Source organism: Macrobrachium nipponense, chromosome 31 (assembly GCF_015104395.2).
Source record: "Macrobrachium nipponense isolate FS-2020 chromosome 31, ASM1510439v2, whole genome shotgun sequence".
Taxonomy (NCBI): Eukaryota; Metazoa; Arthropoda; class Malacostraca; order Decapoda; family Palaemonidae; genus Macrobrachium; species Macrobrachium nipponense.
The window spans coordinates 23,083,321-23,107,543 of NC_061093.1; the positions used below are offsets into that span (position 1 = coordinate 23,083,321).

The following is a 24,223-nucleotide window of genomic DNA, read 5'->3' on the forward strand; positions in this document are numbered from 1 at the left end:
AAAATAATACTATGTTTGACAGTCTCTCAGTGTTTTGGTGTCAATTTATATACCGTCATTCTCATGAACTATTTGAGCTAAAAAATGGTCTGGCATCCTTTTCTTCTTGTTTGAAAGAACATCATCACCACCACATTTCTCACATCTTTCTAGTTTTTTAAGAATATTATGTCTGACCAGAAACTTAGTGGCACTTTCTTCATTGTGGCCAACTTCTCGATAAAACTCAAGAAGATGTATGGTTGAGGTTCCAGTTGAAGTTTGTTACTAGGTTGAGTTACTTGAAAATTAAGCTACCAAAATAAACCTTTTGTAATAAACTCAAAAAGTATTTGTTTAATGGTAGTTATAACTTCAGAATCTGTAATTGGTTGTTAGGTCAATCAGTATGTGATTTAAAAATTGTTCAAGCGGCTATAGCTTCGTGAATCTGTAATTGGTTGTTTTGTCAGTTAGTAAGTGATTTAAAAGTCTGTAATTAGGGGTAGGAAACAACATACACTAGCTTGTCATCTTGGTAGGAACTGAGAATTTGGGTGGGTTGCAAACTAGACCAGCACCCCTAATTGTTACAACTCCAACCTAACTATAATTCCTTTAATAAGCCTGGGGCTGTATCCCTCGATCACCGTGAGTGTTCCCGCGGTGGGGCTAGTAGCAGGTTGAGTTGCATGTCTTGGAAAACTCTCCCCTAAATTTGGTGTCAACCATTCTTGCTAAAGATAGTTAATATTACATACTGTGATGAGCAAATATTACGGACTGGCAACCTCGTTTTTTTCTTCCTAGGAAGCTATTCTTTTCAGCCTTTCACCTAAGTCCAGTTTAGGGCACTTTTGAGTAAACTCTAATATGGTTAATAATTTCATGTCTTTCCACATAGGTATAAGGTTCTCCCTTACTTTTATTTCTACGAAGGGCAATCCAGTTAAGTTGCTTACCGTTTCCGTTATTAGCAGAATTCCACAGGATTTATTTCTTAATGAGGTTTAAACATAATGGTTTACTTTGCATACACATTAGCCACAATGCCAAATTTAGGCTCGATTCTGTAGATGAAATAAAAATTGATACAAATGCATTTCATATTAGTTTTCATAAAGCTATTATGAATAAAAATTTATTTAAGCTGTCTTTATCACAGTCACATTTCGAATTGCCAAAGCCAATTTTTTTTCAGAGGACCGTATTTTTGTATAAGCCAAAAACACTTAAAAATCTCTTAACTCCTTAGGAAATGTTGACAAATGAGGGAGTTAAGTACGACACACTGGAGGAGAGCGACACAAAGACGCGGGAATGCGAGCAAGTCAAAGGAAATTATTTTTTCACAGACTGAAAACGACGATGTTCGTTGTCTCAGCTAAGGTTATGTTCCATGGATTTGGAGACGTGATGAAGATTCCTTCTCCCTGTCGCAATTTCAGCAGGCATGATGATGATGATGATGATGGTGAAGAAAGTGGTGATGAAGAAGGAACGTCCCACTTGTCTTTGTCTTCATTCGACTTGAACTCTAGGGTAGATACCTGTGGAATTAACGTTGCTATGATGTTAAATATAATTTCAGAGCGAGAGAGGATTTTTTTGAGTATCGTTGCTGTCTACCAAGAATATTGTGACCTGAAGTAATAGACTGCCAATGAAGAAAATAACTGAGAAAATTAAATAGGTAAGAAACTAAATATCGAAGAAAGAGATGTTTGCTTACAGTATTGTGACAGTCAAGAATAGAATACGTTTTTAAAAACTTTGTGACAAATAACTTACCTTCTGATCTGCCATGCTCATAATAACATTCATGGAACCCTGAAGCGTGAGGTGACCCGATCCCTGGAAGACTAGCATTTTACCACCGGCCACTGGAATCTAAGGAGATACGCGTAGGAAGAGAGTTGAAAGTAAAATCTCGCTTTTGTGAATTTTAAATGGAATCAAGAAAGATATTTGATGAGAGTATTATCAAAATTATATGTAACCTGAGGTAAATTGAATAATATTCCTGCGGTTCCCTGACTAGGGAGGTTGTCCTAAAGTAAGAATGTTTTTTTATAGGGACAAATCTCGAACGGAAGATTTCGTACTATCATTAAGTCTGGACATTCATGTGTCCACCCAATTAAAAAAATTATCAGTAATTGCATTGTCAGATAGATAAAATGATGCCGGAGACAAAATGTAATATGCACCTAGCAGTAGTTGAGAATTACCTCCAAATCCTTATTCCTTGTAAAATATCTGATGACTGACTGGACGTAGATGTTCTGGAGGATGCTCATTTCTCCTGGAGGTTCCAGTACGTCCGGTTCATTTGCCTGGAAGATTTATTTTTATTTTTATTTTTTTATTTATTTTTATTTTTTTAGCAAAATTTTACAGTTCTCTTTACGTAAATGGTAGTATTCAAATCTGGGGTGTCTTCAGAATCCGTTTAAAACAAAAGTGAACGGGCCGGCCAATTTCTATATATATTCTAAGCAGCTACAAATGTTCAGGAAAGACTGGCTGATTCCAGTACCCCGTATCAATTAATTTATTATTTATGATAGCAGGAAGAGTGTGAGAATTCCCGGCTGAATAATGAAAGGTGAACTTGTATGGTTCAACGAATGACTCCGAAGTTTGAATTCTTTACTGTATAACAGGTAAAATGAGAAAGATTTGTTTTGAAGGGGCATGTGTTGACGGTGGATGACGAGGAGAGAGTGAAGCGGGCTTGGGAGGAACCTGTTAGAGGAAGAAGATCTAGAGGGAGACAGAGAATTAGATGGTGAAATAAATCGAAGGAAGATATGGAGAGAAGGGGTTCGGTGGAGGATGATGTCTTGGATAGAAGGCAGTGGAGAAGGCGCATCAGGCAACCGACCCCTTCATGTAGGGATAACGGTGGGAAAGAAGAAGAAGAAGACTGTATAACAGGTACTTCCTGTATACGCCATCATTAATTCTAAAAAACCACTGATTTTCATATAACAATTTTAGCAAAAGCAACCCTTGCATGTTTGTGTGGCGATTTTTCCTAATTCCTGTTGTTCTTATTCAAGATTTCTAAACAAAGGGACGAGATGACTCACTCTAGATGAAATAACCCGCCAAGAGGACTTCTTGGTATCGCTGAGCAAGTCTTTCGTGTAGTGGGAATTGAAGATTTTGTCCTTACGGAAGTGACGGCACATATGTGAGTGCTTTTCTTCTTCATCTTCATCAGAGGGTGCGTCGTTGCTCCCTTGCTTATCCGCACTGACAGGGATCAAGTAAAAGTTTAAGAATTCATTTTCGTTTCGGTCAACACTCCAGATATCAGGTCTGTATTCTCCAGGTTCGGATATCAAGTAGCCATAGTCGTCTTCGTTGGATACGTAGGGGATGTAGCCCTGGGAAGGAAAGTGGTCAATTAGATAATAAAATACGGCAAACACTTCACTTTCACTTTCAAATTTAACTGCTACAACAATTTCTGGAGAAAATAAATGGTCTTTTTTTTTCTTTTGCTATCCATATCATAACCAGTTTGTAATCGTTGCAACTATATGATTCGCCATGCATTATTTCTGGAGAATAAAGCTGTTAACTTTTTGGGTATGCACATCGTGAACACATCATGATCTCTTACCTGCTCCAAAATCTGCCTATAGAAAGAGTTCCAGTGACTTTCCTTTGGTCTTTTGTCACTCAGAACCACATCAGAGTAAGTCTGGTAAGACAGCAGCACTGCTGATGTTATTTTCGACACTTGCAGCAGTCCGTTGAGATTGAAACCACTGCAAGTATGAATTTGATCACTAGAACTGCTCCATTGGTAGTTATTACCTCGAAATGTTTAAACACACCACTTCAGCGACTTACGCTCAGAGGAAATATGAAGTGTAAAATATTCTAATATTGCAAATTGCACCAGCGTAAAGACAAGCCACTTACCTATCGTCTTCAGTACGTTTATCAACGTAATTGCTGTAAACTGCTCCCTTAGCGAATTGTCCTTGGACATAATCTGTTTCTATGTTCGATCGATCTCCCGCTTTCGCTCTTAGTAAGGGCCCGACTATGTTCCTAAAGGTATGACGTCATAAAGAAGTGGTTTTTCAAAAGTCATATAAATCATTGGCGTAAATTCAATGTTCAAGGATTGTCAGTGTTGATGAAGGCATTGCGAGTGTCGTAAAAAACAAAGAAATGTATCAGAATATACTAATGCAAGATTTTCAAAGAAAGTGTAACAAGTGAATGTGCATCCCTCTTTTTTTCAATTCTCGTGGGCTGTAAAGCTGCGTCCACACGGTCGAACAATGTCCGACGGACAAACATTGTTACCAATTAACAATTGTGTGACGGTCTTTGCCTTGTGAGCAGAGAAAAGGCAGTGTTATACAGAATCATCTGGTACCACTGTTTGTTGCCAGATCTACGTCCATCGGTTCAACGCTTATGACGTCATCCTGCTTCGCCTATGGTATGGCAACAATGTTTGTCCGTCGGACATTGTTCGACCGGGTGGACGCACCTTTAGAATGAAAATGACGGATTGGGTCAGACTTGACTGGACAAAATTTGAGAGACAGTGGTACATACCTTCTTTTGTTTATGAGTATTTGTAACGTGTCAGGGTTGGTGAGATGGGCAGATGCTTCCACAACGAAAAGGTAATCGGGCATTAACTTAGTATTGGCCTTTTTACTGAAAAAAAAAAATATTGAGTCAGTCGATTTTCAACTTCACTCTAGACGCTGGAAATTTCGAGTGAAATGTGGAAATGGGGAATCAGTGTAGAGCCTTATGAAGGAAGTAAGACAGTCAGTTTATGAACGTGAATGATTCTTTTTAGAATTTATTTTTTTGTTAGAGAATGTCCCATACGAAACGGTCTCTTGAAATGTAATAGACTCGGGAGGGCGTCTTATTTGGTGGGGCGAAAAATAAATGTTATTATTATTATTATTATTATTATTATCATTAATTTTACAGCTCCAATTTTTGTCGCTTACATTGTTAATGTGTTAAATGTGTTACCTTATATATATATATATATATATATATATATATATATATATATATATATCTATATATATATTATATATCATACCACAATACCTATATATATTATATATATATATATATATAATATATAATATATCATATATAGATATATATATATATATATACATATCTATATATATATACATATATAATATATATATATATATATATAGATTATGATATATTTATATATATATATATATATATATATACAATAGTATATATAGTTATATATATAATATATAGACCATAATTTATATATATATATATATATACATATATATACATATATATATATATATACATATAGAGTAATTATATCGCCAAATCTTTAGAAACCATCAGCATTACTTACATGAAGTACCTCATTCGTTCGTAATCATCCATTTCAGATGCAGGCAGAATTTGAACCATGAAATATTCATTCATATTTTCGGCGATGTAAGCTTCCACCTGTTTGGGCGGAAGTTGGTAAGTTTTTAGCATGATCGAAGGGCAACCATATCGCAGGTAGATAAAGGTACTTTTAGTACTAGCTAAGCAGACGGAATATCTATTTGTGTAAGCTAGTATTTCAATTCTGACAGGAATGAAAATATGAATTAATAGATTCCTAAATTCTAAGATAAATGTGCTTTTAACAGCGGAGAATATCCAAGTATTTGCTTAAATTAGTTTTTCAGTTCCGACAGGAATGTATTAGTATTTACTATATCATTACTTTTAACAACTCGTTTGCTATTTATTTTCTTCTAAGTTTCAAACGTTGACTTTCGAAAAGCGGTTCTTCTTACATAAATATATACAACAGTTTTCGTTCTTATATAAATACCCAGTGATTATAGTAAGTACTTGGGAATGAACTCTCCTTGTTCTACTTACTTCATCCAAAAGGGTTTCTGCAGACACATAAACACACAGTGAGAGCTTTTCTTTCGGATATTTGAGCTCCCGAAGGCGTTGGAGGAATAGCCTGACGAAGGGTAACTCATGGTCTATCAAAACTATTATCTGCACAGTTGGGTGGTCAGCTCCTTCCTTCAAACAAAAGAAATAGTATTAGTCATATATATATTCACTTTTACTTTACCTTTCCCCAACTTCTAATATTTCTACGAAATACTAGAAAAATAACTCTTAACTAGTGCCAGCGAGTCTGAAGGATTCATGATCATGGCCTGGCAACCTACCATTCAGAAACTGGGCGCACTGTTGACCTGTGGAGTGCCAGGGCACGATTGTAAAGCTCCCAGATACTTTGACTGTGGTACTGTGGTTATGTATATATATATATATATATATATATTATATATATATATATACTATACATATATATATATATACATATATTATATATATATATATATATATATAGTATATATGTATACAGTCCACGCGTTTTCTGAATGGTTGGTTGCCAGCCCATGATAATGAATCCTTCAGACACTTTGGCAATAGTTTATAATGAGCTAATTTTTGTCTGTGGTTGAGAGGTGAAAGTTAGAACGCGGCAAAGTTAAAGGAGATGGACATCAAGGTTGTAGAGAGCAAAGCTGTCCAACTGTAATCGATCCTGCCTCATCTCCGACATGTATCGCAACAAGTAGACAAATGAAGATATATGCTTTTGGCATACATGGAAAATCCTCTATCCGCTTCGTACATAGCTGATTTATTAATGCCTTTGTCTTGTACAGCGGTATTCTAAGACAGATTGACAACCATGAAGATGAAAAACGAATTATATCCATGCCTCTGTTACAATTGACTGAGGTTGTTCATTCTTCTGTTTAACGAGCACGTGGGTATCTATGAAAGATGAAGTCAACAGAAAACGGGAAGCGAAAAGCGTCCATCCAACTTACCAAAGGGGAAGCGTCTGGCAATGGCTCGTCGGGACACTCGGAACACGACCTTGTGGCTCCGATTTCCTTAGCCATGATGTTTGAAGCGACGAAAGGCATTTCGGAATGCCTAGCGTGGACGAAAGGCGCGATGAGAACATCGACTTGCGCGTGGAGAGAAAGGACGCCGCTGTCACCCTTCCGGTAAGAAAAACTCCCTGTCAGAAGAAGAAAGAAAAACTCTGTCAGAAGAAGAAGAAGAAGAAGCATGCTGGGTAGTTTGGGTCCTCTGAATGGTAATGTAAAGAATAAATATACCAGTATTCTGCTTAAAATATATTTGCAATGTTAGATCTCCGTTGTTTCACGGACACGTTATTTTTAGGTACTCCCAAAATATGTCCAGTCCCCTCCTTACCCAAAAGGGATTTCAGAATAATTAAAGAGAATCAAGTGTGAGCTCAGCCGTTTGCTAAGACCTAGAGCATTACAAGAACAGATATCATAAGAGATGTTTTTGAAAAGAACTTGGACATTTTAACGACCATGTCGACTTGAAAAATTAATTTTCCTATTTGTAGCTTTATTGGAGTAAATATTTTGGTCGTGAAATGTCTTAAAAGTACTGTCCTTGTCTAATTAGTTTTCCTGTAAAGGTAAGCTGCTAAAATTGCGCTACCGTTTAACCTAACATTATTAGCTTTCTTCAGTAAAGCTGCAGAGATTCCTATATATTACTTACCTGTATTGATTGTCGTAGCGTCTTGATAGATGATGTAATTGTCATCGAAAGCCAGTCCGTATCTGTACCTCAGTGTTAGATTATTAACTGCGGAATGCCACAGCTCCTTCACAGTTTTTAAGTGCTCCTTTTCTTGGAGATCCTGCAATGTTTCCGATATGGTGGTGGTCAGTCCTGCGAAAGCTAAAAATAAATAAATAAATAAATAAATAGATGTCAGAGATTCCAACTTTTGTGTGTCTTGTAGATGATACAGAGAGAGAGAGAGAGAGAGAGAGAGAGAGAGAGAGAGAGAGAGAGAGAGAGAGAGAGGTCCTAACCTGGTTGTGATATATCAGCTATAAGAACTTGATACCCATACCAAGTTTATCTGGAACAATAAAATGTCAGATAAGTAATAACAATGACGATCACATTTTATCTTTCCAACTGATTATCGAAGAGAGAGAGAGAGAGAGAGAGAGAGAGAGAGAGAGAGAGAGAGAGAGAAGAGATTCTAAGCAATTTTTGATATGTTAGCTAACAAGATATACGTAGAATACCAAACAGCTACTCATAATGATGATCGCATTCTCTCTCTTCAACTGACTATTATGGTTGAGTCGTAATACCAAAAAGTACAAGATTACAGCGACGATGATGATCAAAAAGATTCATATTGACGCACACACACACACTCACACAAAACATTATCGCAGCTATGGTGATGAAGAGATGTACCAAAAACACTCACCATATGCTCCAAAATCCCGAGTGTTGGCATTCATCTTGAAGTCCCGGTAGTTCTGCTTGTCCTCCACCTCCAGCCTCCTCAAGGTGTAGAGGAGCCTCTGAACGTCTTCGGCCTCCTTTGACGAGTAAGGTTTAATTCCACTACTGACCCTGTAGGGGACTAGTTCATTCTGAGGACATGGAAGTAGGGAGACGGATTGTTACATAGGTGTTCTTTGCTACCTTTAAAGTTTTTTTTTTTTTTTTTTTTTTTATCAGTGATTTCGTCTTTTTTTTCTTCAGAGAGTGTTTAATGAAAATGACTAATATTCACTTTGGTGTGACTTAAGTAATTAATATTTACGTGATTAGGTTGCTTCAGCGTTCCAGGTCGCCTGATTATGTTGCTTGTTCTACCTTACTATTATGCAAAAGATTATGCATATTAATTGACAGTTGTCATTAAATTTACAGTCTTTGAAAAGCTTGCAAGAATTCAAGAGAGAGAGAGAGAGAGAGAGAGAGAGAGAGAGAGAGAGAGACCTTACATCTTGTTCGGGTTGCCCCAGGTCCCTCAGTGTGTGTGTGTGTGTGAGAGAGAGAGAGAGAGAGAGAGAGAGAGAGAGAGAGAGAACGAGGATTTCGAGAGCATTACCGAAAAGGTGTGGCAGATGTCGAAAGGAATCTTATTTGCTTAAAATCCTGGATCAAAGGAAAAGATCTGCTTCCCTGACAGGTGGCTAAAGGGATTAGGTCGCTGAATATCCTCGTTTCGAGGCGGTATTTCGACAGGACCACCATTGTTGAATCTCCTTAAGTGAGGAATTCTTCTTTAGCCTAAGAGCCAAGGCAGTTGGTATGGGCAACCTCTTGCCCTTCTCTACCCCTAAACCCGATGAAGGAAAGCACAAAGGAAAGAAGGAAGGTGACGAGTCATGGAAAGCAGAGACAGAAAGAGAACTCCAAAGCCTGTTTCTCTTACCGTCACTTCTTCGATCTGCTGCTGAAGGCGGCGGGTGTTCTTGAACGCTGGCGGCGGATAGGGTAGAATTATCTCTGCCTCCTGCTTGGTGGCTTCCAGTGCTATCTTCCAGGACGCTACGGCGGGATCGCCAGCGACGATGTATTCATCGCTGTCAAAGAGGAGAACCATCCTCCAGAATGCTTTCACGAATATAGGACGAGTTTTTGTTGTCTTAGATTTTAGTCGATATTATTCCTTTAATGCTTTGTCAGTGAGCTGCTTCCGGATGACCAAGAAAGTCAGTGAATGTCTGCTGATATTAGTGGGCAACATGGCTAACGTCACTGCTGCGACAGTAACTAAATAATCAGGGATTATGGTAGGAATCGCTTGTAACAGAAACTTGTTTCAGTGCATTTCAAAAAAATATTAGCGTAAACAAAAATATCAAGTCATGGCAAAAATTATTGATACTAAGTCACATTTATTCTTCCACCCACCCACCCGCTCTCTCTCTCTCTCTCTCTCTCCTCTCTCTCTCTCTCTCTCTCTCTCTCTCTCTCTCTCTCTCTTCTTCTTCTTCTGGAATAGTTCAAAACATTTGAGTGCTTGACATAAAGCTTGATCCATCTCCTTATGGTTTCGTTTATGCCTGCTTGATATGAAGCTGCATCTGTTCCTTTACTATTTTAGTTTTCTGCAAAAGAAATCTATTGAGATGGCTATTTGTCTGTCCGCCCTCAGATCTTAAAAACTACAGAGGCTAGAGGGCTACAAATTGGTATGTTGATCTTCCACCTTCCAATCATCAAATATACCACATTGCAACCCTTTAGCCTCAGTAGTTTTTATTTGAGTTCAGTTTAAAGTTAGCTACAATCTTGCTTCTGGGAACGATATAGGATAGGCCACCACGGGCCGTGGTTAAAGTTCTATAGGCCGTGGCTCATGCAGCATTAGTATACCGAAGCCACCGAAAGATAGATCTATTTTACGTAGGTGACCTTGATTATGGATTGTACAGAAAACGCGATTGTTTTGTGTTCTGTTCTCTCGACAACCTTCAACTTCCTTTTAATGAGAAAAACAGATCTCGACGAAATTATTCTTCCTTTTCTCTATGAATAGATTTACTGGTGATACGACATTTTTTATTCCATTACCTTAGCTTTCTAGTTGTTCTCGGTTTCGTGTGTTCAGCTTCAAATTGCTCCTCTTCTACCTTTTCTAATTCTGAAAATCTCTGGACTACAATATATTATATGTATTAGTGACGCTCACTAGTGAAAGACATGAGTTCTCTCTCTATTTCTCTCAAACATTTATTTGTTTCATTCGATGAATCATTTTAACCGTAATGTGATCCGACCTTCCCCCTCCATTATGGTTCTCAAGTTGCATTGTAATTAATTTTGAAAGACCCTACAGTGGAAAGAGATTGTTTTTGAGTGGTAAAGACCAAAGTTTACGTGACGCCTTTGTATGTTGAAAGATGATTCCAAAGGATAATTCCATCAGCTCTCTACTTGCCCCTTTCACAGATTGAATTTCTACGTAAATAATTTCTATATTACAGCCGTGGTTTCTTCTGTAAATTTTCCCGCCCTCTAAGCGACGTATCGTGTTATATATTTTTAAATGCCATTATTACCCCTCTACCCTTTTTTTCTTATATGTTTCTTTTCTCTATGAACTAAATAAGAATAGATAGATTTAATTTTCGAATTAGGAGTGATAAAACTCAAACGAACTGACCTCATGATACTAATGCTTACTTCATCTCTCTCTCTCTCTCTCTCTCTCTCTCTCTCTCTCTCTCTCTCTCTCTCTCTCTCTCTCTCTCTCTCTGGGTGAAGAAATATGAACTATTAATCCTTTTTACAAACTGTCACTATTATCGTTGTTGATTGCAATACACTTTAGTTAACTCATGTGGCTTGACTGCTTGATTTCCTTGCATATTTTGAAATTATACGCCACAGGTGATTATTACAGTTTAAAATTGACTTATCTCTTGGAAGGAATGACTCCCCCACCCCCCGCCCCCACTTACCTGTTGATGACAACCACCATATCGTCCGGTCGGTAAGGTTCCTGTTGAATCACTCGCAAGATTTGGGAAAGTTCTTGACTTTCATCTTCCACTGATATCATCTGTAACAGATAGAGTGCGGCGTCTGTTTTGAATGCTTCTGCTTGTATTTGCAGGCCTACGATCAAATGAGTTGATAGTTCCATATTCCATTCAAAATATTTCGCCAGTGTTTAAAAAAAAGTTATAGGTGACGAAGAATTAAAAAAAACATAGATGTTAGTCTTGGTCACCTGTATCTAATTTCACGACGTTTATAAATGCCAAATGCCACGTCACTATACGGGGCACTTCCTTAAGGGCTGTGTCGTTTGGTAATTGATATAGGTTGGATACAAAGATTTCCCATTCTTTGCAAGGAAAATACCTTTAAAATGCACGTCTTTACATCTGCTTTAGTTGTTATGTGCAATTTTGTAGAAAGCAGTTGAAATCTCCTCTGTATGTTTGACAGTATTAAGACAGCTCCCCCCCCAAAAAAAAAAAAAAAAAAAAAAAACTAATTCTCTCTCTCTCTCTCTTCTCTCTCTCTCTCTCTTCTCTCTCTCTCTCTCTCTCATCAAAAACCCTTCTTGTTAGTCTTCTTATATCAGACATACTTTCTCTGGTCAAAAGCTCTTTGTATACTATGCATGTCCTCTCTCTCTCTCTCTCTCTCTCTCTCTCTCTCTCTCTCTCTCTCCTCTCATCTCTAACATCAAAAAACTCTTTCTTGTTAGTCTTTCTTTTAATCAGACATACTCTCTCTGGTCAAAAGCTCTTTGTATACCATGCATGTCCTCTCTCTCTCTCTCTCTCTCTCTCTCTCTCTCTCTCCGAGTATTCTAACCAGTAAGCGTAAAATTATGACGGAGTCACTTTCCATACCTGGGCGGGTATGTTGACCCCTAAGGCTGTCCGAAACAGTCGACGGTGCCCATCTCGTGCCTCCCTCCCAGCGACTATGAGCAACCGAATTCCTAAAAGTAAGAAGAGGCATCAGCATTTTCTTTGTCCTATGAATGTTAAATATTTTACACGTCATTCGCATCCATGATCATTACCGAAGCCACATCACAACGAAGGCTTTTCATATTACGGGGAAAACAAATGTTTATTGGTCTCGTTCACTACGTTCACATGAGATGGTTTTCTGGAAACAATATTGTAAAGGTATATGAATGTGTTTTGTTACACGTCATACGTGTCTTTGATTATTGCCAAAGCCACATCACGACGTGCTTTTTATCTAACGAGGAAAACAGATGTTTATTGGGCTCGTTCATTACGTTCACATTAGATAATTTCCTGGAAGCAATATTATAAAGGAATAGTATTGTTTCAGTAAGAACTCACTCCAGTCAGGAGGTTGATGGTTGTTTTCGTCGTTTCCCGAAGCAGAACTGGACACGCACGAACACCAGAATAACAATAGACACCGCCACATTGCTGACTCGTCGACGGAGAAGCCTCAAAGCAATCTGCGCGAAGCTTGGCTGGACTGCTTCCTTTGGGAGACGTACGAGGAAAATGGGGAGTGAAAAAGGTATTGTTTCGAGGTTTTCCGTTGTCCTGTTTTGCTGGTTTATCCTCGTTGCAAACACCTTGAACTCTTCGATTTAGTGTAATTTCCTGGCCTTCTAAACCGTATAGAAAATAATTCCCAGAGAGATTGTGGTTTTTTCTTCAGTGAATATGTATCGGAAACAATAACCGAAAATTCTTTATATCTGAACTAATCTCTCTCTCTCTCTCTCTCTCTCTCTCTCTCTCTCAGCGTAACTCGAAGACTGGGTGAAGTGTTTCGCCAGTCTTTAGACCGCTGCTTTAAGTAGGAAAGCAGATTGGTCACAATACTACTACTACTACTACTACTACTACTACTACTACTACTACTACTACTACTACTACTACTACTACTACTACTGCTTTCAGTACTAATATTAGTTGGTATAGCGAGTAGCAATTGCCAGGATGGCTTTACTAATTGAAAGCAATCAGGTCAATTATTCCTGAAGAGGGTATAGTAGATTCACATCACCCGTGCATCTGATGTCTCGGCCAGTCCTTACGACACACAGGGCAGAAAACCCTCAGTGTCTCTCGAGAGTTCACATAAGCCGAATGTATGTTTCATCTCTCGCACCCCTGAGGAGAAGTGGAACATACATCCTGCCTATGTGAACTCTCGAGAGAGATAGAGCTTCCAGCCCTGTGATTAGCTTATCAACGGCCAATCAGCAGCGTCGTAAGGGACTGGCCTAGACATCAATAATGCACGGTTGATGTGAATCTACTATAGCAACGTCCGAATGAACTGATAACGTCTTAATGGCATTAGTACCATCAACCCTGATAATGATAGTAACGACCGCGACGCAGCGACAGAAAAAGGCGAATAATAAAAATCTCGGCCAGCTTTGAAAGCACCAGAACCTCAGCCAGCATTCAAGGCACCAGACATCGTCTCTCTGAAAGCAGCTTCTAATTAGCCTCTGATTTCATAAGCACTGAGCGTGACAGGTGCTATTTCATAGCGGCGTCAGAAACGGATCTGCGAGATGACGCAACCAGTCAGCCTCCTTCTTTTACGTCATACCTGTCAAACACAGGGCACAAACGCTGTAGTAAAGCCTTTCTGAAAGGTCTTATTTTTCCATGACGTCATTCGTTGCAGTGGTGTTGGGAAATCTCTGCCTCTCTAATCATTTTTTTATGACCTGACATCTTACGCGTTTGAAGTTTACAGAGGTGCGACGAGCAAAGGGTTTAGCTTTAAGTAGCGTTAAGAACGTCTCCTCTCCAGATGGGCTCGTCTTCAGAGGTCTAGGGTAACATCGTCTCTTTTTCCCCCTCCTCCTCCTCCTCCCTCCGTTCCCCAGCCTCGTGCCTTCCTCTCCCTCCCCCTCCTCCTATAATAATCCCCAACAGGTAGAGGGGAGGCTCTTTATTTCCACTGCTGTTGTTGATTCTGCTGCTGCTGCTGCTGCTGGTGCGACAGAGACTCGGACACTTAAGTTTCTTTATTTTCGTGGAACGTGTCTTGGCTAAAATTAGCTCATTAGGTCGGGTATTGTTAGCCTTGGTAGTCGCAGCTAAACATGGCCCAGAGCCCAGTCCCTGCCTCGACACCAGCATTGCTGCTGCTGCTGCTGCCCACACGCTAAAATTATACCTGCTGGGGAACTGTTGCTGCTCTTGCTCTCTCTGCTCAGTGGGTGAACGAAAGGGGCCTCGTGCCGCCCCGTCTACTGCAGTGGAAGAGGCAGCGTGTGTCAGTGCACGGGATCCCACCACCACTGCGACACTGGGGGTGCCAGGGTTAGGACCCCCTCCCCCACCCCCTGCCCCCTAACGCCAGAGGAAGACCCCCTCCCGGTCAGGGGTCAACACATACATACACACACACATTCACACTCACATGGACATACAAACAAACTGGTGACATCAAGCTGAATATCTCGAAAAGCCTCCTCTAGGTGTCGCCCGCGAGGTCCACATGCCATTATCTGTAACGTCATATTATTATTATTATTATTATTATTATCATTCGGGAGAGGTCTTTCGTCAACGAGACCTGACATCAGTTCTCTCGCTCGCTGACACTGATGACATCCTCGCTTGGCTCGGGGTTCGAGTCCTGGCCAGATGACAGAGGGCGAGAGGAGCAGAGGTGTGTGGCTTCGGCCTACCGTAGTGCTAGGTCATATAGTCGCCCTTCGCTCCACCCCTTAGCACGCCTACACATCTCTCGTCCCGCCCCCCTTCAGAAACCTCCTCCCCCTTTTTTCTCTGCAACGCCCAGGAAAATCGGGGGATTTGGCCACTCTCCGTTAACCAGACTTTCAACAGTCAACTTCACGTTACCCTGTGTTTAACAAAGGCCACCTCCCATGCGTCACTCCGTGTAGATATCGAAGGTAACCCCCATTTTTTTTTTCTTAAAGACTAGTGCCCTAACCAGTGTGGGAGAAACGAAGGACCACAATTACGTATCGGCGTGGAAAGGGAAAAGAGGAAAAGATACGTTTTGTGATGGTTGTGAATCGTACGTCGAATGGAACCTTGTGCATCTCAGAACTTGAGACCCACTATTCCATAGATAGTGTTCGAGGGAAAGAATAGGTGTTGTTCTCAGGAATATGCCGTCGTGTGCCTCTAGGTTTGTTTTGTGCGGGCATTTCTGTGGGGCGTCGAGGCGTCGTGGTCTGCACGGGCGGGTCACTACGGCCTGCGATTGAAAGGAGCTCACGGACACTTCATCCTAGGGATCCTCTACTGTTCGTCCCAGCAGCAGCAGCCTCCTGTGGGAGAGAACCATCGGCAGAATTCGCGCTCACTCTCCTTTCAAACCTCGATCTTGTTCGTTCTGAGTCTCCCCGCTTTCTGCAGAGGCACCGAGCAGGAAAGAGAAATAGAGAGAGAGAGAGAGAGGGAGTGTTTGTGAGCTACCTGGAGGCACCTTGCGCTAAAGACCGAGAAAAAGAGCCATGACTGTTTCTTATCAGTATGATGTTGCGTCCTCCACGTCGGGCGGCTTCACCCGCCTGCTCTTCAAGTGGAGAGGGTCCTTGTACAAACTCATCTACAGGGAGTTCTTCATCTTCTGCTTCTGCTACGCCTGCATGAGCATCATCTACAGATACATCTTCACAAATGACCAAAAAAGGTGGAGTATAGCTTTTACCCGCACCACTTCTTCTTTGTTGCAGAGTTGTATGCTGCACTACTATACGCTACGCCAATTATCTAAACTATTTCCTTTTACCCAGACTATTTTTTCAGCCACGTAAATAGTCAGCTGCTGAAAAACAAGATTTTTGGCAACAGCAATATAAAATAGTGACAAGTAAAAAGAGAAAATGTATTAGAGTGACTAAGAACGTTTATTGGATTAACTATTAGCTGATGTCTTGAACACCCAAATATTATAGATTCGTTTAAGGATCTATAGTGCATTCACGTTTGCTTTCCTAAGATTACAAAAACTTCATGAGAACTATGGATCAACAGGTTTATTACTTAATGAGACAGACATAATGAACCGTACATGTTCATATAACTATGCAAAGGAAGCGACGATATCGAGACAGCAGCAATACTTAAATCCATCAAAGACAGAGAGAGAGAGAGAGAGAGAGAGAGAGAAGGGGGGCGGGTGTGCGGTTAGGGGATACTAGCTAAGCTGCAAAATAAAAAGGTAAGAATAGGTAGTAAGGAACAGATGAACTGAGAGATGAGAGAGAGAGAGAGAGAGAGAGAGAGAGAGAGAGAGAGAGAGAGAGAGAAGAATTAAGCTGTAGAATAGGAAGATTGAAAGGAGTAAGGAACAGGTGAACTGTAGGAGAGAGAGAGAGAGAGAGAGAGAGAGAGAGAGAGAGAGAATAGAAAAATTTTCAGTTATAAGTAATGAAATGGAAGCCCCAATAACAGGTACTTTTGTAAAACATATACATACGTACAAGGTAAGTTTTGGAACAAGCCACGCTGTCTCAACTGGTTGTCCGAGCAGTATTATAATTTAAGATTGGTTTTATTATTAAATAATAGTACCGTGACTTGCTCTTAAACTTTTTGTTATGCTTCAGAATTAAAGAAAGTCTTCACTGGAGATACCTCGTGGAGATGCTGACCCAATAATGCAATTTTGTCTTATATCCAGATGCCAAACATACATTTGTTGAAGATTGCTCAAAAACAAAAATTTGTTATAACTTTCCAATTATAACAAAATGAAAGTAACAGTATACCTATGCCTCTGTCTTAGACAGTGTCTCTCAATCCTTTTTTAGTGATGGCACCGTAACTAATTTAATCATTACCGTGGCATCCCTTCTTCATCATCCCACCATAGCGTATGATATATATATATATATATATATCATATATATCTATATATATCTATATATATATATATATATATATACATATATTATATATTATAATATATATATATATATATTAATATAATAGATATATTATATATATATATATATGTATATATTATATATATATATATAATAGATATAGTATATATAATAGATATAGCATATATCTGTATATATATATATATATATATATATATATATATATAAAATATACTATATATATATAGATATATTTATATCTATATCTTATATATATATATATCTATATATCTATCTATCTTATATATATAATATATATATATTATATATATATATATTACACCTATATCTATATTTATATATATCTATATATATATATATACATATATATATATATATATATATATATTATTTTATAATGTATATATATATATATATATATATATATATATTAGAGTAGACAAACTGATGATAATTATATGAAGACTTCTGCAAACTTATTTATTTATTTTTTTTTTTTGCAAATGTTCATTGAGATGATCTGACCAAGGAAAAATTCATGACAGTCTTGCGGCACCCATAGGCACTGTCTGTCACCCCAGGGTGCCACGTCACCCAGTTTGAGAATCACTCCTCTATCAAAAACAAAATCAGTCTTTTTCTTACACTTGCAAGAGACTTTAAAGTCTTGTTCTGGAAAACTTACTATTTTAGAGACTACAGAGACCCAGATGTGAAACTTATTTTTGATTCCTGCAAAGACGATGACAATGCGTAACTAAAGAAGCAGACGTCATGCGTACCAATAATGTTTTTCTTATTTATCATAAACATTGTTTATTTTTCCAGCCAGGTTCTGGAATGATCTCTCTGATTTCTGAGTTTTCCAAGACTTGAAGGACACTTCCCTTTGGTTTATTGTCTAAACTTTCGAAGAGCTGATGGATACTGAAGAGCTGATGAATGTACTCAAATATGAATATATCCCTTTGTCCCGTTTTTATAATTTATTATTTCAGTAACAGTTTGGAAGTTTTTTCATTGACAATTTCTTGTACCTTTCCCCTAGTTGTTCTGGTATATTGTTCATTTTTATTTTTTCTTCGAGTCTTCGAACTGCACTTGTAAATCCTCTGATAATCTCTCTCATTTTCTTTTCCATAATCATTGCACATCTTCAGAGAATGTCGATAAAATAAGCCCCACCCAATTTTTCGTAGACTCGTTTGATTACGTAGAGATCTTACAATTAGGGAAAAAGAGTCGTGTCTACTATTTCTCTCTCTCTCTCTCTCTCTCTCTCTCTCTCTCTCTCTCTGTGACACGTGGAATAAACTGCTACCAGAAGTTGAAAACAGCCAACAGTGTGGAAGGTTAAAAGTTTAAAAGAAATCTAACAAAATTATTAGGACACTGAATGCACGGTAAAACCTGCCCTACAGATAAGTGAGCACACGATGTCTCCTCGGATGGACTAACAAGTCTTTGAGAAACATCCTAATCTTATAACTTCTTGTAACTCTCTCTCTCTCTATCTCTCTCAGTTCATTATTATCGTTATAAACAGCAGATAGAACTTACGCTACCTGTAAATTATTATAAACAGCAGACAGAACTTACACTACCTGTAAAATAATTTACGTTTTAAGCACAAAACTGTTGACCATTCCCAATACCATCTGACCCATGATTACTCCGACCTTCGAAAATTTCTAGGGAATTAGAAAACGACTTGACTCCCTTCTTTAGTTTGTACGTATTCAGCAACTAAGTAAGTTTTATTTTTAAGACCTGTTTTAGCGAGCAGCATGTGGCGTGTGTCAGTTGTCAGTCTCGCCTGTTCCCAGCTGATGAATCTCAGGAAATTCCTTTTTATTTTTCTTAGGTGAGGTCTGTGGTCCATCCATCGAAAGTCATTCATATTTGATATCTAAAATTAACCCAGTGTTATTCAAAATGTCTCTATTCATTCGTTTTCAGTCTGTCACGCCAGCATTTATTCTTTATTTAGTGTGTGAGTAAATGCAACAGGTTATTCTTCATTACCTCTGTCATGTGATTCAATAACAAAGGTTCAATCATTTTCATTCGGACTGAGGTCAACCCAGGTCATCCAACATGGCCTCAGATTCATTCATTCCTGTTCGGTAATGATGGAAATCACTCAGGACGAGAATTGAGATACTATGCTATCCCACATAAACCTTATTTAAAATACTTCATCAATAAAGCTACAATTTTGTTTCTAATTCGGGTTGCAAAAACGCATTTATAACCGATAGCAATTTAATTGGCCGTAGACGCATGTGCGGATGAAATTTGATGTGAGAAAGGGCTTTGCAGACGCGTGACCTTCATTTCCACTTTTTTTTTTTTTTTTTTTTTTTTTTAATACTTGGCATGAAGCTTGTTTACCGCTGAAGGATAATACCTGTTTGTTTTTCCAGATTACTTCTATTTTTGGTGACCCATAATTTTCTTAGTAGGCTTTCTTGTTTGCTGATTCCTGTCATTGCTCTTTCTGTAGACTTTTCAAGTCGTCTTTCCATTTCTTTGACTGTTGTTGTTTTTCTCCTTTATCTTAGGCTTACGGAAACGCCGATAACAACTTCACATTGCGCATGCGTCAACTTTTCCCAAATAGGGTCGGAGAGATTCCTACTTAGTGTTCAGTGTACACACACACAAACACACAAACACACACACACACACACACACACACACACACACACACATATATATATATATATATATAATATATATATATAATGTGTGTATGTAATTATATTCAGAATGATTGATTGGTTCTAACCTACCACTCACAACTCATTTCCACTTAGTGTTGCTTTCCAAGTCCCTTAATTAAGCAGTTAAGGCTTAAAGCCACCTTCTACAGTCAATTTTGGACAGACACTTGAAATTCTTCATACTGTTAACATCCTTGTTTTTGGGCGAAGAGTAACGAAGTCTATCCTTTTGACATCAATAAAATTGTAGAATCTGCTTAAGCCTCTTCATCTTTGGCAAGCCTCTCTAGTACTCTGTTACATAATCAGACTCCTGTTTACGGGTATGTCCCTTTCAATAAATATAGTAGTAATATTTAAATTATTATCGTGTGGGAGAAGAAAAAGCCGTTGGCTTTCCAGTTAAACTGTGCTTCTCTCCTTTTGCTATTCCTTCTGCCTCTGAACTTGTGTTCTTCTTCTTCTTCTTCCCAGCGTTAACCCATTTTTATATGGGGTTGCCGTTGTGAGTGAGTCGTCTCCATCGATTTCTGTCCTGTGCATCGTTCTCGTTAATACCTTTCCATAACATATCTTCCCCTTCACAATCACGCCATCTCTTTCTTGGTCTTCCCTTCTTCCTTCTACCCTGCACTTCCATTTCCATCGTAAGTCTTCCAACATGATGTTCCTCTCTTCGTAACAGGTGTCCATACCATCGAAGCCTTCCCTCCTGTATTTTCTTCGATATTTCAACTACCTTTGTGGATCCTCCTGAACCTGTGTTATAGATCGTTATTGACTTGGAAGGCTTCTTCAGACGAAGCTAGATGTGGACAACGCTAACTGCCGACATTTAGCTAGTTAACGCCTCACATGACTTCATGAACTTATTCATCTTTTTTTAGTGGAGGTGGGGCTCCATCCTAACTACCAAAGCATTGAATTCCCATTCTTGTGTAGAGTTAGATCTTAGATTTAACGTATGATATGGGATGAAAATTTGGAATAAATGGCTGTAGATACAAAGAGGAAAGATGGAAAAAGTAGTATAGAGAGTCTCTTCGGCTTTAAATTTTTAGATATGATAAACAAATGAAGAGACAACTGAAGTTCGGAGGGTGAAGCCAGTTCCAAACTCTGGAAGCTGATGCTTCATCGGCATCCTGATCTCTGAATTCTTCTCTAGACCTTTTCAATTCTCTCTACATCTCTAGAATTCAGAGTCATGCGTTAAAGAATGTGTAGTTTGTAAAGACATTTTTTTATCAATAAATTTAAAACGGTTTCTCTTGTGAATATTTTTTGTTATTACTGAATCTCGTCTTTTGGAATTCAAATCACAACAAAATTGATTTTGTTTAATAACACATGCATTATCAATTTGGAGATGACGACTTCCTTATTTAAAAAAGAAATGCAGAATTACTCGTGTATAGATAAAAAAAAAGAGAATATGCTTTAATTGTCTGACTTTGGAGTGATCATAAAGATTCTGATATGTAAATATATAATATATGTTTAAATATATATATATATATATATATATATATATATATATATAATATAATAATATATACATAAGGATTAAGCTACAAATGTTTTTAATATCCAGTTCGCTCTACCTCGGGATATAATATATTTTTCAAATATATTAACCGAATGGGAATACTTTAGTTGATAATAAGTTCGTCGTCTCGTGGGATCGAACCACAGAAGACAAGAACTCAGGACTGCAGTGACGGGGCATTAAATCCTTTCCCGTATAATGAATCACGGTGATGTGATAAAATTCCTTCATATATATATATATATATATATATATTATATATATATATATATATATATAATATATATATATATACCACCCATACATACATACATACGCACACTAATATATATGTATATGTATGTATATATGTTTGTAAAGAGCGCTTCCCTTGTCATAACCACTGCTATGTATCAGACGACTCGTAATGGAAGATATACATAGAATCCATTTTAATAAGTTATTGTAACGGCGTTTATTTAAAAAGCTGGAAATTCAGTTGTAAGGAATATAATACGCGTTTTTTTTTTTTAATAATGAACAGAGCCCACACAGACCAGGAATCTGATCAGAGTTAGACAATCTCTCAGTTTCTTTCGAAATAATGCTATGATTTTTTGTTATCTTTTAGACATAAACCAGAATTAGAAAAATTCCATTTTTTCCTTAAGGAATGACGATGCTTCTTTTTTTTTCATTTCAAAATTCTAGTGTAACTGGACATCTAATGTTCCTTTATACATTTTCCTGTTAAACTCAACATAACTCAACATTCAGACATCAGTGCACATGTCAATTGGTTTCGCTAAATAATTGTCAGATATTTAGATAAAAATTTTCAGTTATCATCCATAAATGTTTACGAAACAGTATTTATGAACAGGAGATAAACATCTGTGCCATTATTAGTGCCCAACTCAACCGAGAAAACTGAATGAAATTCAAAGGTATGCATAAAACTAAGAATATTAGATAGCTTCTATCACGAGCCAAAGTATATCCTCTAATATTTAGCTTTTTAAAGGAATGTTCTCTAAATTTATGCTTTATACTTTATGCTTTAGCTTTATTTAGTTTTTAAGACACTATAACAGTTGAATTACCTGATCACCTGTCCGACTGACTAATGGCTTGTATGAAAAATTAATCGTCGGAATAAATGATTTGCTTTTTGCAAATAAATGTTCTGTAGGTTCTTGTTATATATTCTTTGTTTAGAAAAAACAATACTCGTTTTCCTTGAGTTTATGAGTTTTTGTTTTGTTTTGTGTGTGTGAGTTTTTTTTTTTTTTTTTTTTTTTTTTACTAAAAACAATAGAGGCCAAGTCGCCAGTACTAATGAATAATAATTGTTTCACTCACCATCATGATAGGAATTCTGATTCAAGAAGTAACCGATAAAATATTTCATATTAGGAATATCAACTCAAGTTCCTCAGAATCCGTCACCTTCTTGTCACCTAACATATTAAAACAGCGTGGTGTGACAGCAAGTGAAGGAAGGAAGATATTGGCATGAATAGTGTATATCGTTCAATTATTGAATGGCTAACAAGTTTCTCCTTGGGTAGCATGCCATCACAAATCTTAACCTTTTATTAATGATAAGGCAGCTGAATTCTGATCTTCATAATGATCTCCCTGAGGAAAAGTTAGTATTTTATATGAAGACCTAAACTTTTTTTTTTCTGTCTCTCTATTGGATCACTTCTACTTCTAGTATGTTGGACGCATGCGTGTTGTTTCTGAGGACCTATTTAGAACGTGGCATCACTCATGAACTGTCAAAGCATATTCTTTAAATACTACATTACATTAGCTCAGGTAAAATCTAGTCATTTGCAATATTTATGTTAATCTTCCAATTGTACTTCACTTAGGAAAATGAAAGTTGATTTTATTAGAATATGCCCAACAGTTTCGTCTTCTAGTGGACCTCTTTTTGGAGTTGATTCCTTAACTAACAAACGCTCCATGAAGAGGTCCATTGGAGGGCAAAACTGTTCGGCATATTCTAACAAAATCACCTTTCATTTTCCTATGCGGAATACAGTTGAATAAACTATCTTCCTGTCTAAGAAGATTACCAGTACTTTAATCTTCCAAGTAAATACAAAAACTCTACAAAGACTGTAGAGGTACGTCGGAAGATTCTCTGGGTCTTGAAATGCTTTACCGATTGCTGCAGCCTTTTCGAGGATATCAGTCTCTTGTTGGATATGTGAAGATTATTGTCTTTCAGTGCTTCAAATTGCATAATCCCACGTGTCCGGGAAAAGTGGATTTCCGTTTCTAATGAAATTCAAAAGCATTTAGTCTCTTCTTTGCCCGTGCATATTTGTTTTGTAAATGTTTGCATCAACATTGTGAAAGAAGCCTGCAATATGCGCATGCACGATCAAGTACTGCATTGTTAAGAATTGTGCATAAATTTTGTTTATCGAGCATACACGAAAAGTAATTAGAAAGCTTTTATTTCACAACTATTGCAAAGGGTGAATTATTTGACGTTCTTTAAGCTTCTTTCTGCTGCTTGCAGTCTGTATATTGTAAGTCTCGTAGCCATAGGACACTGCGGAAAATAAGCCATATCGATTTTACAAATAGTTGGGGATGAATTTACCATCCATGAAGAATTTTTTATTCAAGTAAGTTACACAGTAATGTCAAGCTGATATAGAGATTTTGTTTTCAAGATTGTTATTCGTTGGCATA

The 24,223-nt window shown here is 37.8% G+C and overlaps 2 protein-coding genes across 13 annotated transcripts in view; one reads left to right on the plus strand and one right to left on the minus strand.

The window, feature by feature from the left end:
* Positions 1 to 24,223, plus strand: part of LOC135206691 (bestrophin-4-like) — a 514,714-nt gene that overhangs the window by 384,852 nt on the left and 105,639 nt on the right. For 5 of the 12 annotated variants that reach the window (XM_064238100.1, XM_064238105.1, XM_064238104.1 and 2 more), the window contains exon 1: positions 14,698 to 16,035. The exons of 3 other annotated variants lie outside the window; for them this stretch is intronic. In XM_064238100.1, coding sequence (XP_064094170.1) covers positions 15,857 to 16,035 — 179 coding nt within the window. In that variant the 5' untranslated portion in view covers positions 14,698 to 15,856. 4 more of the 12 variants (XM_064238109.1, XM_064238107.1, XM_064238101.1 and 1 more) reach the window with 3 other exon arrangements.
* LOC135206483 (uncharacterized) lies at positions 903 to 12,891 on the minus strand. The gene is made up of 16 exons (XM_064237859.1): positions 12,723 to 12,891; positions 12,255 to 12,346; positions 11,349 to 11,449; positions 9,314 to 9,464; positions 8,354 to 8,522; positions 7,621 to 7,803; positions 6,900 to 7,096; positions 5,917 to 6,072; positions 5,390 to 5,487; positions 4,570 to 4,674; positions 3,919 to 4,050; positions 3,614 to 3,761; positions 3,075 to 3,374; positions 2,211 to 2,315; positions 1,771 to 1,869; positions 903 to 1,529 (listed from the first exon to the last, which is right to left on the minus strand). Exons 1-16 carry the CDS (start codon positions 12,811 to 12,813, stop codon positions 1,329 to 1,331), a joined length of 2,328 nt encoding a protein of 775 aa, XP_064093929.1. The 5' UTR covers positions 12,814 to 12,891; the 3' UTR covers positions 903 to 1,328.

What these genes read in the sequence shown, in the direction of transcription:
- LOC135206483 (XM_064237859.1), bottom strand. Translation starts at nt 12,813, where the DNA reads ATGTGGCGGTGTCTATTGTTATTCTGGTGTTCGTGCGTGTCCAGTTCT. An exon ending in ATGGTGGTTGTCATCAACAG is followed by an intron (nt 9,465 to 11,348) that starts GTAAGTGGGGGC and finishes CCTCTTTGACAG; the next exon opens with CGATGAATACATCGTCGCTG. An exon ending in GGCGGGTTATTTCATCTAGA is followed by an intron (nt 2,316 to 3,074) that starts GTGAGTCATCTC and finishes TAAATCTTCCAG; the next exon opens with GCAAATGAACCGGACGTACT.